Here is a 21,393-nt window from a genome sequence, read left to right as displayed (position 1 = left end):
CATTGGCTCCTCGTACTTTCCCTTCTAAAATTTATCTTGTGTGGCATTAACGAATGCTTCTATCTGAACACATAACATTAATCTTCCTTTAATCCAAATAAACAAAAGAAAATACTATTAAGTGCAATTAGGCCCTGTAATACGCAACCACATTGATGCTCCAAAACAAACAATAGCATCCGCATAATAATCGACATGAATACTGGCTTTCATCAATTACGTACATGAGAGTTCTGGCGGGGTCCGCCATATCAAAAATTTGATCTCATACATGCATCTCCAATATTCTCTGCAAAAGAAACCAAATTAATTAATGCTAATGAAGCATTAACCCGTGAGAATGTTTATTATGAGTCAGTTAGTTTGATTCGGATAGTATTGGTGTTTTTTTATTTATTTACGTTTATACAAATTAACTTGGTTAGTCGATCCGCTTAAACAAGTGTTGGGACTGTGTTGTTGATGTAACAATCCAAACTATAGTTAGTTATGAATTAGTGATGCAAATGTATGTGTTTTGACGTTACGTTGTTGTTTTGGAGTGGAAAGCGTGAAGTCTGGGTCTCTGGGATTTATGATGCATGAGTGCGCCCTTTGAATTTATGTGGACCATTTTTATTCTGTTTCTATGTAAGCTGCGTTTGTCTCAGCTATGCCTTGTGTTTTGACACTTTCAGCATATTCAGATAGATCAGCAACAGTTAAATTATATGGATATTATAAATATTTTTAGGTTGAATGATAGAGCTCGTCGATGAGATTGAGATTGACATTAAGACGTGCCATGGCAACCAATATTTATTAAAGTTGCTAAAGCATTATTATATGAATAATACATGGTGAAAAGTATTTTTAAATGAAGGTTAAAAATAATAAAAATGATTCATTTTATAAGAGTAAAAGTTAAAAAAAAAATTATCATGTGTAATATATATTTTCTATAAATTTAATAAGAATTTTTATATTTCACCAAATTCTTATTTTCACCGAACAAATTTCTCTATTATATTCCTATTTAAAAGGTACTTACGTCAGAATATTATTATAATTTTTTAATCTATTTATAAATAATACATATAATTAATTATAATTTTATTAGATATTTTATATTATATGATTTATATAGGTCTCATTTATGATTATAAATACTAAATAAAATAACTCATTATTACTTCACAAAAAAGGTAAAATTTTGCTAGAACCTTATAAAGATACTTTAGTGATTAAGGTCTTGGACAAGAACTACAGTTACACAGCTTTTTTACATAAATTTCAAATGGTTTGGCACATCAAAGGTGGTTTCGATCTTCTAGACGTGGAATTTGAATATTTTCTAGTAAAATTTGATGCTGCTGAGGATCAGAATAAAGTCATGCTTGGTGACCCGTGGTTGATAAAGGGGCATTATGTCGCTGTAAAATCATGGAATGTAGATTTTCAGCCATGTGAAGAGTACTTCGGATCAACGCTTGTATGGATTCGGATTTTTTGGGCTTCTAATCTGGTGCTACCAAGAGTAAGCTATGATGCATATTGCTTCTGCAATAGATGTCCTGATCATAGTGGACCAGGCCATTAAATTGGCAGAGAGAGGGAGATATACCCGTGTATGTGTTCAAATAAATCTGGGATTATCGGTGATCAAGAATATTATTGTGGAACGAATAACTCATGCAATGGAGTATGAAAGTCAAAATCTGATGTGCTTCTTATGAACGTCATGGTCATGATAAGGCACAATGCTTAAGTAGTAGAATCACCACGGAAGGAAAGGGTGTTAATCCTGGTGCCGCTAAGATCCAGGTTGGTGAAAAAGTCAATGCCAATTAATGATAAAAAAAATTCAAAAATTAAATGCAGCGGATCGTGTTGTGATAGGCGTGGTTGTTGGCGAGGATCACGGACCTAATATGAATGATGATTCATTGACTAATAAGTTACATAAGGTTCACGTTGAAGAGGCATGCATGAATGAAGAATTGGATTGGGAGCAAGTATTAAGGAAGGGAAAATATAAGTTAGGCCAAAAGCAAATTTTTAAGGCCCAAGGAAGAGAATACTCAAGCAAAGGTTTGGATAAGAAAGCAAGACCCATGTTGCATGCTCCTCTTGCTGACAGGTCCGCTTTTTCACAAGCAGGATTGGATCTCAAACCATGCTCCAGCAGCGTGGATTGCATGTGAGGAATGGAGATGCATTTGCGATGCTGTCTTCTCACTAGACCCCATCTCCCCGGAGCTCCTCCCTCCGAAAATGGCCAAGACCGCCGTCCTTGCAGAGCTCGACAACAGAGAATAATGGAAGCATGGTGGTGGGCACTTCCGTGAAGGTTGTTGTAGCGGCAGTACCACCGAGGATGGAAGTCTCACCATCGAATGATGCAATGAAAGAAGGCATGGATGAGGGAGTTTGTCTCGTTATTCAAGCCTCATCTTGAGGTTGGTGAACCAATTTTATATTCATTGCTGTTCTATTATTCTATTTTTATATTATGGATAGTTTAAATATAATAGTTTAGAACATTAGGGATGCATCTAACAAGTTAGCCCAGGTGAATTGCAAAGAGCTTGTTAGAAAATTTAAACTTGTCTTTTTTATTGTGGTTGAAACTCATGGACCTTTTCAACACTTAAAACTGTTCTGGAAAACGCTTGGTTATCATTCTATTGGTACAGTAGAGACAACAGGACATAAGGGGGTATTTGGTTCCTTTCTACAATGCCGAATGCTTGTTGCAAGTGGGTAGATGCTTTTGATCAGTGTATTACGGTGGAGGTTTAGTTAGATAATGTGACTTGAAGGTGTAGTAGTATTTATAGTAGTCCTCATTTTAATACCAAAATTACTTTGTGGGATTATCTTGTGATTCAGTCCTTGTCTTTTCTTGGGCAATGGATCATTCTTGATGATTTTAATGAAGTCATCTTCTCTCATAAATCTAAAGCTTGTCTTTTTTCGAGTCAACACGCAGATAAGTTTGTTGCCTCATTAGAGGATAGTGATCTATTTGACTTAAAGACTATCAAAAAATAATTTTCTTGGTATAGAAGATTGAAAAATTATGTTAAGGTGATAAAAAAGTTTGACCGGGCTTGTATCAATAGTGAATGGTTATCTCTATTTTATGAGACTTATGCGAAAATACTAAATAGACTTCAGTCTAATCATTGTCCCATCCTAGTTCATTGTAAAGGGCAGCCCCAACCGAAAAGGAATAGACCTTTTCAGTTTATTGCTGCTTGAGCTACCTATCTGGGGTATACAGATATTGTAACCCTAAGAACCGTGGTGGTCTGGCTATAAATAGGTGCATGGCAAGCTTTCAGAAGTACAGAAGAACTCTCTAAAATTTAATTCTAAAGTGTTTGGCAACATTTTTGTTAGAAAAAGCGAGTTAGAGTGCCAAATTAACTTTCTACAGAAGTGGCTAAAAGTGATGGAAGATTCTTCTATGCGGCAAAAAGAGTGACAATTGATTGAGGATTACAATAACACTCATGTGAAAGAGGAACTTCTGTAGTTTCAGAAATTTAGAGAGCAGTGAGAAAATTTTGGAAAAAAAAGACTAATTTCTTTCATGTTCAAATTTAGCCCTTCAAATATTTATTATTAAATCTCAATGATTTAAAATTAGGGAAGACTGAACTTCTAGAAAAGTATAGAGGCATATCTAAAACGCTTTCTATATACTAATCGATCGGAGTCTAGAAGCATGCTATTCTATTGATTGTCGAGGCTATGAGGCCATTGGTTGAATTCAACCAATCCATAAAGATAAATTCTATAATTACAGAAGTTCAATCATGGTTCAACTACATTATTAGTTACCAAAAATATAACATACATGAAAATTGAAAATGTCATCGATCAACATCAAATAATCAAATCATTCGCAGCGCTAAGGTTACTGATTTTGAAACCGAGATAAGAAGAATTTGTCAATGGATAAATTATTCTGGACCTCGCTACGTGCAGAATCATATATTTACTGACAAAGAACACCAACTCTGACCAAAACCCCAACCATGTAGAGTTGGATCCAGCTAGAATGAGGATTGTAAAATTCATGGCCGATGAATGGGTCAAGATCCAAATCCAAAGCACAGGTCTGATCTATTTCAAGCCCACTATCTACGTTGACCTTAATTCTAATTTAATTAGGGGCCCAAAACTAAAGGAATTGATTTGTGAGAATGGGATCAGAATTAGTTGGCTCATCTCATCTCTTTTTACACAAAGTGAAAATGACTCACATCCACTAAATTCACTTTCTCTCTTTCTCAATTCTAACACAATGCAGCCCTACTGATACGGAATTTAAAACCAATAACAACTTACAACTCCTCTCTAGTAACGAGGCAGCTAATAGAACACTATGAATCATCAATTGCGAAGGAATAATAATGGTGTGTGAAAATGATGATGTATGTAAACATTGATTTAGATAAACAATAATGACCTGATATATATAACCTTATTTAAGATAGGATTCAAACCAATATTTACTTTGACTTTTTTTTTGTATTTTTATTTAAAATTTATGACTTCATCACTTCATTATAAGAAGCATAATAATGAACTTGAACAAAATTAGCAAAAAAGTGGGTCATTGTCATTCCATCCTTATTTCTTAAAAATAAATAAATTGGGACCAATGTTAGAAAGGCTAATGGTACCGGATCATTTGATGTCAGATACTCTGCAAAGTGGTAATGAATTAATGTTGGTTGGACCACACAGCCTACAAAAGGGTGTCATCCATTGGAAGAATCATCGAAAATTTTGCAGTCCACATACACTAGAGTAATCTTTCTTTACTTATCTACATTCTGTTAACTACTACAATCACAATATCTGTTTTAACCGTTTACTGCATCTTCTTAATCTTCCTAAATTTTATCAATTGATCTCATTATCTCCTCTCCAAAAGTGAGGAAATAATCTCTTTACTCAAAAAATTACTCGACTATTTTTTTAGTCCTATCATATTATTCGTCTTTTTTTTTCTTCTCTTATTTTATCCTATCCTCTTATTATTGTCTAAACTCTAAAACGTTTCGCTTGGGTCAGACAAAAAAAATTAGTAAATTAATGATACCAAAAACATATGAATTTTTTTGTGATCAAAACAGAAAATAAAAAGGCAGTGAGATCCCCGTTATCCTACTCAAAAAAGGAAAAAAAAGGCAGCGGCAGACAAATAGTTAAGTATGAGCCGCTAATTTATAACAATATATAAAGTCAATATAAAGAGTTAATTATAATTTTGGTGTCCAATCTTTTTAAATTGTATTTATCCTTTAAAAAATTATTTCATAAAATAAATTATAAGAATAAAATAGTTATAAAAATTATTTTAAAAAATCTAATAACCTACCACTAAAATAAGAACAAATTTATTATTCGTATAACTATAATAACATATCTCCTAACAAAAAAGTGCAGAAACTGTCCGCAAATTGTTAAAAAATCATAAAATAGATTGACATTTTCTAACAAAAAAGTACAAAAATTGTATGCAAATTGTTAAAAGATCAGAAAATGAACTGATGTTCAATGTCTTCACATTCTTTACCATCTTCAAATTTCATAGTACTAAAGGATAGAAGACCAAAAAATAAGTTATTTATCAGTCAAGCATTCTCTACTTCTTACCCTGATCTCTGTCGAAAGTAAAAAAAATTTAAAGTTCTTCAAGTTTAGATTATTTTGTTTTGAGTATGTTGTATCAAATTATTCTATTAAAGTTTTTTTTTGTATTTTCTTAAAAAAATCTGCCATTTTTAATTTGTTCTTAATGTACTTTTCTATATTTCTCTTGTTCGTCCTTCTCTTTTCTTTAATACTCTCAATTACATTGGCTCCATCCTTCTTCATTGTCTTTATCTACTGCAGTTGTAAATTTCATTCGATTTTGCAACAATTATTACTTTTACGCATAATTTCACTTACATTTTTTTCTTCTCTTCAATTTACTTATCTAATCTATATTTTTAGTTATTTCTCTCTCTTTTCAATTTATTCCCAACTTTTTACATACGAAGATAGTGTTATATCTTTTTCTCTTATCAATTTGATAGAGAAAGAAACCATTTCTTTTTGATAAAGAAAACAATTTCTTTTTATCTAATATGTGTTCTTATTTTTTTTACTTGTCTTTATCTATCAATAATGAGATGAAAAAGTCTCATAAATATTTTGTCAACTTATTTTTTAAATTGCTTCGTAATAGTATTATTTTTTAATTTTTTAAATTATTGATTATGCAGAGTATTATATTTAAAATTTGAGTACATAAATATTTACTTAAAAATTAAATTAAATGATTAATTTTGTCTATCACAATAAAAAAGTTTGCACCTATTAAAGATTCATTAAAAATATTAATATGTTAATTTTCTAAGCTATTAATTATGTAGAATACTGAATTGGATATTTAATTATATAGAATACTAGATTTGACATTTATTAGGATATATTTTGATATTATCTTTTAGAATTATTGACATCAACTTTTAATAATTTGGACAAAAATTTTAAATGCTTTATATCTTAATTTTTTTAATAAAACTTCAACAACTTATAAAAGTTATCAGAATAGATAGTTATAAATCAAAGTGATAGATAAAATTAAAAGTTGCGATAATTATACTTGGTGATAATTAATTACGATCAGATGAAGAGAAGGTGAAAGGAGAAGAAAAAAAACGAGAAAGAAAAATAAGGTAATATATTAGTAGCGATGAGATAATGATAGGTATGTGTATACAGAATAATAGTAAGAGAAAGAATAGTGTTTGATATAGTAAGGAGATATAATAAAAATATAAATTAATAATTTTAAAAAATAATGAAATTAAAGATAATTTAAAAATTAAATATAAAATAAAAAAATAAAATATTTTTTATTAAAATTATGCATGAAGACAAAGAGTGCTTTGAATATAAATTTTTATCTTTGCTTCAAATTTAATAACATTTATAAATAATTAATTTGTAAATAATGTTTTTAAATTTATTTTGATTTTGTTACACATAATAACAACATAATAAATTTGTTTAATATCTTATTTAATTTAAATTTATAACTTTTATACGAAGATGAATGGACAACTTGCGACGACTTCGAGCGACGATGGATGACTTTCTTGATGGTGGATGACGCTCTCTGGCTCTTTGGCTCTCATTCTCTCAGGCGTGGCCGCATGGAGAAGGAAGAATGGAAGATGAAAGTGAGCTGTAGGTGAGTAGGTGTCTGGGTGAGGGTGACTGCGCGAGTGAAAGGGAAAGAGAGTTAGGGATTTCAACCACAATAGAAAAGCTTAGATATATTTTTTTCAACCACCGAAAACTTTTTCAATCGGTTTCTGCTTTGTCAATCAAGCCTTTCAATAACTAATGGTGTAGTTGAACCTAGACTGAACTTTTGCAATTATAGATTTCATCTTCAGGGATGGGTTAGTTTTAACCAATGGCCTTATAGCATCAACAATCGTGTCTGAGTCTAACTTAGAACGATCATATGAGATTGTTCCAATAGTGCACCTGTGTCTCCCGTTGTCTCTCCATATCACCCAACAACCTTTCTTTCATATCAAGCTAGCTTGAATAACCCAATCGCACCCACGGTCATACATCTTGTATTTTGCATAGAACGTCTGTGACTTGGACTCATAAATAGTGGAATCAACTCCTCTAGAGATAGTGTAGCTCCCAATTGCTGTGACGATCGACTTTCCATTCCGATCCTGAACTTCTTGTCCTTAGATCAACAACACCTGCAAAAAAAGCAAATTTTCACTCATCAATATATCCAAAATATAAATTAAGAAAAATATATTACTCACTCCTCACGTATTTATGTTTGCATATTCGAGGAATTCCGGTGTATGCATGGCATCAAGATCTGAGCTACTCATAAAAGGTGAAACATCCATAAGTTGACTGACTACGGGTGAAACCACTACATTTTCCACGACTACCTCAACTCCCCCATCACTATTGTCGACCTCGTCGTCTGCTTCATAGGTAGCTTCAAAGTCTTCTTCGCAATCACTGTTCATTCATTGGTACACTTCAACTCTATCATCTTCCATGTATGAGTCATGTTAAATCCTATCTATAGCTATATGTTCAAAATCAAAATTCAACTCAATGTTTGGTTGTTGCACCTGCGTCTGCTGGTGAATATGAAACATATGCTATATACTTGCTTCGTCAATGATCGATAAAATATCAAATTGTATTAGACCGCCAAATATGATAACGGGATTCCTGTACAGAATACAGCTGACCCTCTTTGAAATATCACTCTTTATGCTTTGATAGAGACTGTACTATTACTATTGTAGCTTTGACGAATGTCTTAGTGCAGGGAACCACAAACAAAATGGATTTTCACCAGCAAAACTCATCCCCTCATGTGTATTTCCTATAATCTCATCGTTGTGATACACCACTATATTTGCAGTACCTTTAGTTACAACACCAATACACTAAAACAACTCTCGTCACAATAAAGTAAAATAGTAACAAACTTCACTTTAATAGGCAGAGCACCAAACACTCCCCCTGCGTATTGGCTTAGAGTTCGCCTCCTGCGTGTTGGGCCTGCTCTACTTGCAACATCCACTTACCTACAATTACACCAAATAACCATATTTCCAGCGAAAACGCCAAAAAAATTTTCATATAGAAAAAATAGCCTAGAGTTCTATTCAATATTATCTTGGTAAGTGAAAAAAAATGAGATAATAACAAGAGTTAATAGTCAAATTAATCCTTGAAAAACGAGACCTTCTCTAAATTCATCCTTGAAAGATTTTATCAATCGAATTAGTCCTTCAATGATGATCAATTAATCATATTTGTCATTCAATTACTCAATTAATAATTTCTATCAACGAAAGATATTGTGAAATGTTAATTGATAACATACATGATACCTAACATAACTAATTGAATATTGACCAAATATGTTTATGAAAATCTTTTAATTTAATTCTTTTCTCTAATTACATAAACCCTACTCCTAATATGATATAGCGGCTAAAGTGATAGATTTTCAAAACATATTTGGTCAGCGTCCAATTGGATATCTTAGGTGTCATGTATGTTATCAATTAACATTATACATCAATACATCATCAATCGTTGACAGAAATTGTTGATTGAGTAATTGAATGACAAATATGATTATTTGATAATCTTTGAACAATACAAAAAAATGTTGAGTATCGCCAGATTTACCGTCGGATTAATCAAATAAATTTGCCGCTACATAGATTACCGTCGGGTTTATCGTCGTCCTTGGATCGATGGTATAAACCTCACCAAAAACTGCTTTCTGGCGGATTTATTTTGTCTGACGCTAATTATCGGCTGATTTTTCATCGATCTTTTCAATGGATTTAACGAGAATCTGTCGATGGTTACTGTCAGATGTATCCGACGGTAACTTTAGCACCGTTTCACGTGTTTAGGCGCCAAGTTACCGTCAAATTTATCTGACGGTAAGTTCTACGGTAATATTAATTTTATTTTTTTTATTTTTTGGCATAGTTAAACCACAATTAGTAGACTCTTGTTAACAAAATTGGTAGCAAAACTTTAAAGTTTCCAGAAATTAATAAATTATTTCATTAAAAAATAAATGATCTGAATAAAATAAAATGTTATAAATGTAGAATACAATGAAGTAGATGAACAAAAATGCATAAAACTTTAAACCCTATAGATCCCGGTAATCTTCATCATCGGCGGCGGCGGCGTCGTGGTTCCCGTGCTGAGGCGGCGGAGTAGGTGTTGCTGTCGGTTCCCCACCACTAGCGTTGTCGCTGGAACCAACAGTGTCGCTGCATCCAGTGCGCATCTGCTGGCTGTATTCCTCCATCTGATGTTGCAACCACTCGAGCTGCTCCAACTTCTTCGTCAGGTCCGAGCTGATGGCAACACATGCAAGAATTTCTTGCTACCTCTACTCAGACTGCTCTGCCTGCTGGTGTAGCTCCTGTATTAGCTTCTACACCTGGGGATCAGCAGGACTGTGGTAGAGGCAGACGCAAAGGAAGCTGCCAATGCGAAGGAGCGGAGACCACTGGCAAAGAACGACCTTAATCCGAAGCGGTGATACTTGTGGGTTCAGAGGCGGTCTCACGCCAAATCTTATTAGGATCCACCACTGAGGTCTCGAAGCCGGCTTTGTCGGCCCCACTAGGCGGTTGAGATTGTTGGGTTGCGGACTCCAACCTCTGTGTGTACTCCACGTTAGTTGCGATTAGGATAATAGTTAGATAGTTTACTTTAAACCAAATAAAGTTGAAACTTAGGATTAATTTAAACTCATATAATGGGTCACAAACTGCTCGTTAGCAAATCTCTCCTTATTTGCCTTCAAAGTATGGGTATACTTGAAGGTCTTCGCCAGTCACGATCCAACGACTTAGACTACAAATTAATATATCAACCAAGCAATAAAATAAACGAACAAATTAAACAATGACAGACAAATATATATGAACCAAAATACAGGAAATCTTAATTCTAATTTTGAAAACATAATTTTAATTTTTTCAATTTTACTGAAAATCTTCTAAAAATTTTGACAGAGTCTCTCCTAAAATTTGGACTTAGCCACCCTTGAAGGGTTCCATCTAAACCAAATATCCATCAACCCTTCACAACTTATTAATTTTTTCAATCATTATTAAAATAACATACAAACAGCTCAATCATTACTAATACAGTCAAGTATTTTTCAAATAATTTCAGTTGCAGAAATTAGCAAACAGCCCAATACTGCAATATTTTTCAGCAATCTCAGAGTCTAATCTAACCTATTCTAACCTATCCTAACCACCTAGTTCACTAAAATAGAAAATTAAACTAACTAATTAGTTAACTTGATAATCAAAAAGAAAATTAAACCAACCAAGCAGTTCTATATCAGGTCAGCTCAGTTTAGTTCATACAGGACTATATAAGTATACATCAATAGAATAAGGCTAACACCAAAGATCATATTCAAAACAAGAATGCTTATAAATCAATTACATTCTTATAAAATAAATGAAGAAATTAAAAAACTAATTCAAGTAATTACTAAAACAATAAACAATTTCAAATTCTTACCAGTCTGGTCTTCATCTTCATGAAGGTCGCCGACCCACCCGTATACCTGGATGACCTGGGCAAACCCCTGTTAGCGACGCTCGTCAGATGACGATGCTTGAACCCTTCGTTATCTCTAAAATAGGCCTCAAGTTCATGCTTGATGTTTGGACAGATCCATGATGTCAGGTGGTCTTTTTCCCTGACGAATGTTGTTCATCATCTGCAGAAGTCGTTTGGCTGTCCGGTGGTCATAGATCTTCCTAATCATGACATTGTGTTCTGTATCCCATATGAATTTCAACTGCACAAAGTGATTCACCAGGATTAGTTAGTCGGAATAAAATATAGTTCAAATACAGTTAATTAATTCAAACCAAATTGGGTTCTTATCGTCCACTTCTAAAACCAAGGCTCTCCGGTCTCAGCCGAGATCTGCGTGTAGGTCGGCCACGGGTGGTCATACATGGACTTAATGACCTCGGATATCTCGTGTTTGCAAGCATTGGGGTTTGGTGCAAACCTGCTAGAGAAAAAACCTCACATTAGCAAACACATAAGATAAACAAACTTAACATAAACAAACTTAAGATAAACAAACTTAATAATTAATATTAAAAAATTGAACTCACGACCGCATGCCATCGGGACAAATTCTCAGCTGGATGACGGGCGGTGGTGGAGGGGTATCCTGCTCGGGGGCATTGGAGGAATCACCCACCGCAGGATTTGTCGACGTCGTCGCTGCATCTCCAATGGGCGTAGCAGAAGGAGGCACCCAGTTCGGATTTAGGACCATGACAAATTGTTGGTCTAATGGACCTGCCTATGACATCACAGAGGTCGACGAGGTAGCCAGGGTAGAGGATGATGACTGGGTAGCCCTGGAGGATTCAGTGGAAGCCCGCCCTTTACCACGACCACATGACGCACTCGACCTACCTACCTGTCATCATATCTGTACAGCGAATATATTAATAACATAACAAACACTAATAAATAATAACATAAGAAGAAACTCTAGAAATAACAAATAATTCTAAAAGTGTTTTAGTTTAGTAAATTAAAAAAAAAAGAAAAATTTTAATTTTCGATCAAATAGAACCGTTAATTTTAATTTTAATTTTAATTTTAATTTTAGTTTAGGATAATAGTTTAGTAAATAAAACACCAACTTAATAAAATAAAAAACATAAACTAAGATAAAAATAATTAATAAAATTAACAATTGCACAAAAATACAGCAACCTAACAATTAATTATAACAACTTCGAGAACTTAATTTTAATTTTTTCGATTTCACTGAAAATTTTATAAAAATTTCGACAAAATCTCCCCTAAATTTCTTATTTCTCCACCCTTCAAGGGTTCCATCTAAACCAAACATACATCAATCCTTCTCTTCTCAACCAGTTAATTTTTTCAATCATTATTAAGGTAAAATACAAATTGCTAAATCATTATTAATACAGTCAAGCATTTTTCAAACAATTTCAGCAACAGTAATAAGCAAACAACTCAATAATCCAATATTTTTCAACAATGTCAGAGTCTAATATAACCTATTCTAAACTATCCTAACCACCTAAATCTACTAAAACAGAAAATTAAACCAACTAAACTTTACTAACTAATTAATTAACTTGATATAACAGAATTTAAAATAAACAAAGTTCAAATAAAAAACCTTGAATGCAGAATAAGAGAAAACAGAGAAGGGGGTGGAGGTGCAGTGGCGGCAGAAGCAGAAGCAGCAGGGGCGTTGCAGCAGCGGCGGCAGGGACGTTCAGCAGCAGCGTCAAAGGCAACAGCAACAACGTTTGTGAAAGCGGCGGCGGCGAAAGAGGTTGACGGAGAAGAGAGATGAGAAGGTTAGAGAGAGATTGGGAGGGTGAGAGGTTAGAGAGATCGAGACGAAGGTGAGAAGTTAGAGAGAGAGAGTGAATTCGAAACGAGGGGGAATGGGGTTCGCGACTCCAATTTAGGGCACCATTACTGTTGGATTTACCAGCGTATACATCCGACAGTAACGCGGGGCGGATCACCAAAACGCAGCATTACATTAAACGTGTCTACTGTCGAATTCTTCCAACAGTAACTCTGACACTAAAGTTAGCGCTTGTTTGTTGTGGTTTTCTGCCAAAAGTTACCGTCGGAAGCGACTATCCGCCGGTAATTATTTGACATGATGAATTTCTCATCAAATTCGTCGCTAAATTCAACTGTAATCGTCGCCACTAATTCCGATAGTAAATCCGACGGTTCTCAGCGTTTTTTTTTGTAGTGAAAGGACCAATTCGATTGATAAAATCTTTCAAGAACAAATTTAAAAAAGTCTCATTTTTCAAAGATTAATTTAACTATTAACCCATAATAATAATAAAGTTTTCTAGTCTGGTGCTAACTATCAATTGCAACCGATACATCATATAAATTTTTCTAGTGCGAAAATTTTGTACTCCAAGAGCAAGAAAGTTAATTGTACTAAATTGTTTTGCATGTATATCATTCTAAAGTCGGTTAAATTGTGAATACTACTAAAATTTAATTTTGGACAATTTACATAAATAAAATAAGTAGATTTTAAAATTATATAAATATAACAATTGAAAATTTATTACATACATATACAATTATGTATTTATGTAAATCGCTACATTTTTATTGTTGTTTATTTGGTTTTACATAATCTGCCATACCTGTCACAGTTTACGTTCAAGTTCTCCTAGAGCATAAATTGCTATATTTTTGTCGCGTTTTACGTTTAAACTCTCCTAAAACATAAATCGCTATATTTCTATTGCGATTTACATTCTTTTTTAATTCGTTTTTAACTATTACGATTTATGAACAGATAAAGCTACTATGTATACCAGATGAATGTTGTTGTCCAAATTTACAATGTCGTCAAACCAAAAAATTAACGTTCTTTGTTATGGACATGTATTTAGATCCTAATTTAAAAAAAGGGGCATAGGACTGTCTCGTCTCTTACTTTCCATGTATAATTTAACATACAATAGGATTAAAATAATTACACATTAATATATAGTAATATATAAGAGGGTGGTGGACTGGTGGCAGGAGAAAAAAAAAAAAGAAAAGAAAGAAAAAGGCACGTTACGTTAATGTTAAAGTACATAGATTAATTTAAATAATTATACTTATTAGAGAAAGTGAAAAGGGACGGAGCTGTTCATCTAATTTGGATGATTATAAAATTGCTTTGAGCAGTTGAGAAACCTTTAATTATGACCAAAGATGCCTAAAGATATGGTAACACCTTGGCTTCATTAATTTGGTCTGCCATGCATTTTGATATTATTAGTAGTATATATGGAAGATGATGACATTAATTTGAATATTGTTAAATCTAAGCTAAGGCAATTACTTTAATTATATAAGTGTGGCACTTTAATTTATTGGAAGAATCTTTGTTAAGATAAGAAAAGATTGCAACTATATTATCTATCTTAAGCCAATTCCATAAAAGCCATAGGGATGAGATTTACGATAATTCTTTATATAGCCACCGGGAATTAAATGAACATACATAAGTACATACTCTGAAATCAACTGTACTGTTTAACTAGAAATTTAAAAGCTAATTATAGTACTTCGAGACGGCAGGTTTTTATTTAGTTATTAGTGTACTACTAAAATATATACAATTCTTTTGTATGGAGTTGACTTTTATTATTATATTTTTACAAAAGTACTATATATGAATATTAAAATTGGTTACAAAAATTATTTACCGTATATTTAGATATAAATATATGTATTATTTAATTTATTTTTAATATATATTTTATATTTTAATATTATTTTATATTAATAATTAATTTTATTATATATTTAACGTAATTAATATCTTTTGTAACTTACTAAATTAAATTAAGTTGCTTCTATATATATATTTATTATAAAAGATAAATTAAATAAAAATTAAATAATAAATAATAGATGCCATAAAATTGACCAATAAATTATTAATACCTATTTCAAAAATTTAATGTATGAACTAGATTGAAGGGAATCTTTCTTTCAATCTATTTTTTATCTTTTTTTTTTCAAAGACCGTGAATTACTTTTATTCACCAATAAAAGAAATAATTTACTAATAACATAATTTATTAATTTTTGGCAATTTTAAATTTTTGCTATCAATTTTATTAACAAGGGTCTACTAATTATGGTTTAATTATATCAAAAAATTTAAAAAATAAAATTAACATTACCGTAAAATTTACCGTCAGATAAATTCGACGGTAATTTGGCGCCTAAACACATAAAACGGTGTTAAAGTTACTGTCGGATACATCTGACGGTAACCATCAACACATTCTCGTCAAATCCATTGAAAAGACCGACAAAAAATCTGCCAGTAATTAGCATCGAGCAAAATAAATCCGCCAGAAAGCAGTTTTTGGTGAGGTTTATACCATCAATCCAAGGACGACGATAAATCCGACGGTAATCTTTGTAGCGGCAAATTTATTTGATTAATCCGACGGTAAATCTGACGATACTCAACATTTTTTTTTGTATTGTTCAAAGATTATCAATTTATCATATTTGTCATTCAATTACTCAATCAACAATTTCTGTCAACGATTGATGATGTATAATGTTAATTGATAACATACATGACATCGATGATATCCAATTGGACGCTGACCAAATATGTTTTGAAAATCTATCACTTTAGCCGCTATATCATATTAGGAATAGAGTTTATGTAATTGGAGAAAATAATTAAATTAAAAGATTTTCATAAACATATTTGGTCAATAATCAATTAGACATGTTATGTATAATGTATGTTATCAATTAACATTTCACAACATCTTTCGTTGACAGAAATTGTTAATTGAGTAATTGAATGACAAATATGATTAATTGATTATCATTAAAGGACTAATTCGATTGATAAAATCTTTCAAGGACAAATTTAGAGAAGGTCTCATTTTTCAAGGATTAATTTGACTATTAACTCTTATTATTATCTCATTTTTTTTCACTTACCAATATAATGTTGAATAGAACTCTAGGCTATTTTTTCTATATGAAATTTTTTTTTGGTGTTTTCGCTGGAAATATGGTTATTTGGTGTAATTGTAGGTAAGTGGATGTTGCAGGTGGAGCAGGCCCAATACGCAGGAGGCGAACTCTAAGCCAACACGCAAGGGGCATATTGGCCACGTGGGAAAATCCTAGCCAATACGCAGGGGGAGTGTTTGGTGCTCTGCCTATTAAAGTGAAGTTTGTTACTATTTTACTTCATTGTGACAAGAGTTGTTTTAGTGTATTGGTGTTGTAATTAAAGGTACTGCAAATATGGTGGTGTCTCACAACGATGAAATTATACGAAATATACATTAGGGGATGAGTTTTGCGAGTGAAAATATGTTTGTGGTTTCCTGCACGATGACATTCGTCGGAGCTACAGTAGTAATAGTACGGTCTCTGTCAAAGCATAAAGAGTGATATTTTAAAGAGCGTCAGCTGTATTCTGTACAGGAATCCCGTTATTATATTTGGTGGTCTAATACAATTTGATATTTTATCGATCGTTGATGAAGCAAGTATATAGCATATGTTTCATATTCACCAACAGACTCAGGTGCAACAACCAAACATTGAGTTGTATATTGACTTTGAACATATAGCTATAGATAGGATTCAACATGACTCAGACATTGAAGATGATAGAGTTGAAGTGTACTAATGAATGAACAGCGATAGTGAAGAAGACTTTGAAGTTACCTACGAAGCAGACGACGAGGACGATAATGGTAATGGGGGAGTTGAGGTAGTCATGGAAAATGTAGTGGTTTCACCCGTAGTCAATCAACTTATGGATGTTTCACCTTTTATGAGTAGCTCAGATCTTGATGCCATACATACACCGAAACTCCTCGAATATGCAAACATAAATACGTGAGGAGTGAGCAATATATTTTTCTTAATTTATATTTTAGATATATTGATGAGTGAAAATTTAAGAGCTAATTATAGTACTTCGAGACGGCAGGTTTTTATTTAGCTATTAGTGTACTACTAAAATATATACAATTTTCTTGTATGGAGTTGACTTTTATTATTATATTTTTACAAAAATACTATATGTATTTTAAAATTGGTTACAAAAATTATTTACCCTATATTTATATATAAATATATGTATTATTTAATTTATTTTTAATATATATTTTATATTTTAATATTATTTTATATTAGTGATTAATTTTATTATATATCTAACATAATTAATATCTTTTATAACTTACTAAATTAAACTAAGTTACTTCTATATATGTATTTATTATAAAAGATAAATTAAATAATAAATAATAGATGCAATAGAATTGACCAATAAATTATTAATGCCTATTCCAAAAATTCAATGTATGAACTAGATTGAAGGGGATCTTTCTTTCAATTTATTTTTTATTTTTTTCAAAGACAGTCAATTATTTTTATTCACCAATAAAAGAAATGGAAGACATTGTCCAAATTAAAGGACATAACCGTAAAAACAAAAGAAAGGGGGTCTCCCAAAAGCTTCACTTCACACGCAGGTGAGTAAATCGACATTGAACCACAAAATTGAAAAGGGAAAGTAAGGTAAAAAAACTAATCTATTTTTGAAGGCACAGGGGGCGGACAAGAATTTCTTGGTAAGCTCTAATGATGCTAGCAGCAATCTCCTCTGGAGGGGTAGCACCAGCACCTTGCTCAAACACTCTTCGGTTCCAGTCTTTCCATATATACCACAGTAAAATTGCTGCAAGAAGAACCTTGCTACTTTCATTTGGTTGCTTATCCAAGAGGCTCGTTGTTGAGCTCCCACCAGTCGAAGAAGGTGGTTGAATTAGATAAAGGTACACATGCTTCTATTTTTGTCTTCCTCCACGTTAATCTTGCATTTTGACATAGAAATAGGCAGTGAGTTATTGTTTCACTCTCTTCTTGACACAGTGGACATGTTGGTGGCGTATTAGGGAATCTCTGATGGATGAGTTGCATGACTGGGATTCTTCTATGGAGACATTTCCAAAGAAAAATTGCAATCTTCTAGGGTGTGAGCAGTTTCCATAGTTGGGACCAAATTCCTCTTTGTTGTATATACGCTGGGCATAGATCAATTGGTTCATGATAGAACAGGTAAGAAATTCGGTACCCAGATGCAACGTCATAGCATTTGGAGTTATTAAGTAGCCACTGAACCTTGTCTGGTCCTTCTCCCGGGGTTATTGTATGTTAGAATTTGCTGTGCTAACTCAGTGGGAAAAACCTCTGAGACAAGCCGTTGGTTCTATTGTTTATTTTTAGAGAAAAGGTCTTTGACTAACGCCATTCGATTTGATGCTTGGCTGGAATTGATGTCGCAGGAAAGTCCATATGGGAAGGTTGAAGGAAGCCAGGGGTCTCTGAAGATCCGAATGGACTCGCCGTCCTCCACTTTTCAGATTGTACCTTTTTCTACCACACTTCGTCCTTGGAGAAGACTCTGCCACCCCCAGGAAGGTAATACTCCTTTATCTACACTTAGTAAATCCCCATACCTGTAATACCCGCCTTTTAAAATTCTAGCTAGGAGAGAATTAGGTTGGGGTATGAGTCTCCAGCATTGCTTGCCCAGCAAAGCTAGATCATGTGCTCGCAAGTCTTTCACACCCAGTCCTCCCTCGCTTTTCGGCCTTGTCATCTTATCCCAACTAATCCAGACCATGCGTCTTTTCTCTCCGTGCTGTCCCCACCAAAATTGAGTCGAAATACTATGAATGTCCTTCAGCAAAGTATCTGGGAGCCTGAAACAAGATAAGGTATAGATAGGTACTGCTTCCCCTACTGCCCAGATCAAAATCTGATGATCTCCATTTGACAATAAACTCTTTTTCCAGCCTTGCACCTTCTTGAATACCCTATCTTTAATGGAATTGAAGGTGGCTCTTTTTGATCTATTGATTACTAAAGGGAGCCCCAAGTACTTGTCTTGTGCTCCAATATAAGTAATGTTCATTGTTGTTGCAAGGATTTCCTGAGTAGTATCTGGAGTATTGTTACTAAAAAAAATTGCTGACTTAGATAGGTTAATCTTTTGTCTGCTAAAACTTTCATATGACTCCAAAAGCTCTAGGATTCTATCACAACTTTCCTCAGAGGCCTTGCAGAATAAAATAGAGTCATCAGCAAATAACAAGTGACTCACTGTAGGGCAACTTCGTGTTACCTGAATACCGTGAATTAAACCGTTTTGCTCTACCTTGTGTAGCAGGAAGGATAAACGTTCCGCACAAAAAAGAAAAAGATATGGTGATAGAGGATCTTCTTGTCGGATTTCTCTATTTAGTTTGAAAAAACCAAAAGGTTGGCCTTCCACAACAACAGGATAAGAAACTGTGGTAACTAACTCTCGGATCCAGCTAATCCATCGCGTGCCAAATCCCATTTTTTCCATTATGTACCAAAGAAATTTCCATTCGACTATATCATACGCTTTACTCATATCAAGCTTAATAGCCATTTCATACTCCAGCCCCCCGTTTCTTATTTTTTAGATAGTGCATGCACTCATGGGCAATTAAGATATTATCAGAGATCAGCTGTCCCTTCAGAAAAGCGCTCTGATTAGGGCCTATTAATTTATCCATACAGCTTTGTAATCTATGCACCAAAACTTTAGAGATAATTTTGTACATTGTCGTAGATAAGCTAATAGGTCTAACCTGGGACATGTTGATAGCATCAGGAACTTTCAGAATTAGGCAAATATTTGTGTGATTAAAGCTTTTTAATATTCTCCCGCCTTCAAAGAAACTTTTAACGGCTCGTGTTACATCCTCATTTACAATGTCCCAATAGAACTGAAAGAATTTTACTGTCATTCCATCGTCTCCTGGGGCGCTTTGAGGATGAACACTGAAGGTAGACCTCTTAATTTTCTCATCTGACACTGTTTTTTGTAGCCTTCGGTTCATGAAAGCTGTAACCTTAGACTCAAAATCAGCAAGAAAAGGCTCCAGATCCACCTGATTGGTAGATGAAAAAATGCCTGTAAAATATTTCTCAGCCACTCTTGCAATGTCAGCTTGAGAGGATACTACTTCCCTATTTCCTCCCACTAGTCGACAGATTTTATTCCCCATTGTACATACTTTGAACTTTCTGTGAAAGAAGGCGGTGTTCCTGTCCCCTTCTCTAAGCCACTTGACTCGGGACTTCTCCTTCCAATACAATTCTTCATTTAGGTATGCTTTTTCAAGCTTTGATTCAACCTCGTGGATCTCGATTCCACCGCATATCCCTGTTGTACTTATTTCCTCCAGTCGGGCCTTAAGTGTCTCAATCTCCTTCTTTGAATTTGACCGATTACTTTGTTGCCACTGCACAAGCTTGTGGCTGCACAATTTTAATTTTTGAGGGACGATATACATCGGAGAACCTTCAAATGAAGAGGCCCAGGCTTTCCTAACAATATTCCTTATCTCCTCCATACCACACCACCTCTCTTGGAACTTAAATCTTTTTTTTTCATCCGAGGATTAGTGTCTAGCAGTAAAGGGGTATGATCTGAACCGTTTTCGGTAAGCCTGAGGATGGTTGGGTGACAATAAGATTGCAATAGCTCCTCGTTTACTAGTACTTTGTCCAAACTTTCCTGGATCAATTCATTCCCTACCCTCCTATTGCTCCAAGTGTATTGTCTTCCGATCATACCTAGATCCACCAAATCATTGTCACCAATGAAGAGATTGAAGGCTGTCATAGAAGATAAAGACATGTCGCCACCCCCAGATTTTTCCTCTGGTGTAGTGATTGAATTAAAATCACCCAAGATAGCTATTCCTCCCTGATTCTTCCCCATCATCACCGAGATCTCTTGAAATTGGGCTGTTCTTACTTGTTCACTACAGTTGAGATGAACTCCAATTATACTCTATTCCTCATTATTTGCTACATCTTTCACTATAGCTTGTATATAGAAACTGGAGCTGCTGATAACTTTAATATCGCACCCTTCTTTCCATGCCATGGCCAGGCCTCCGGCAATGCCATTTGGATTAACAATATGCCAATTACTAAAACCACACGACCTCAACTTCGCTTCCACCTTTCGAGTTTGGTTTTTGGTTTCACAAATAAAAACCAACTCGGGAGAGTGGGATTGAGATATCCCTTTGAGGTTATGGATTGTCAGGGGTCTCCCCAAATCCCAATAATTCCACATAAGAATTCTCATGGTATTTAGGGTGCCATTTGATGGCTGGCACCCTC

General features: G+C 33.8%; 1 protein-coding gene across 1 annotated transcript; it reads right to left on the bottom strand.

Moving 5' to 3' along the window:
• Positions 1-18,580: 18,580 nt before the first annotated feature.
• On the bottom strand, positions 18,581-20,983 carry LOC112735669 (uncharacterized). The gene is made up of 3 exons (XM_025785195.1): positions 20,836-20,983; positions 19,845-20,560; positions 18,581-19,282 (listed from the first exon to the last, which is right to left on the bottom strand). Exons 1-3 carry the CDS (start codon positions 20,981-20,983, stop codon positions 18,581-18,583), a joined length of 1,566 nt encoding a protein of 521 aa, XP_025640980.1.
• Positions 20,984-21,393: the final 410 nt, after the last annotated feature.

Source organism: Arachis hypogaea, chromosome 20, assembly GCF_003086295.3.
Source record: "Arachis hypogaea cultivar Tifrunner chromosome 20, arahy.Tifrunner.gnm2.J5K5, whole genome shotgun sequence".
Taxonomy (NCBI): domain Eukaryota; kingdom Viridiplantae; phylum Streptophyta; class Magnoliopsida; order Fabales; family Fabaceae; genus Arachis; species Arachis hypogaea.
This window is presented reverse-complemented; position numbering and strand designations above follow the sequence as displayed.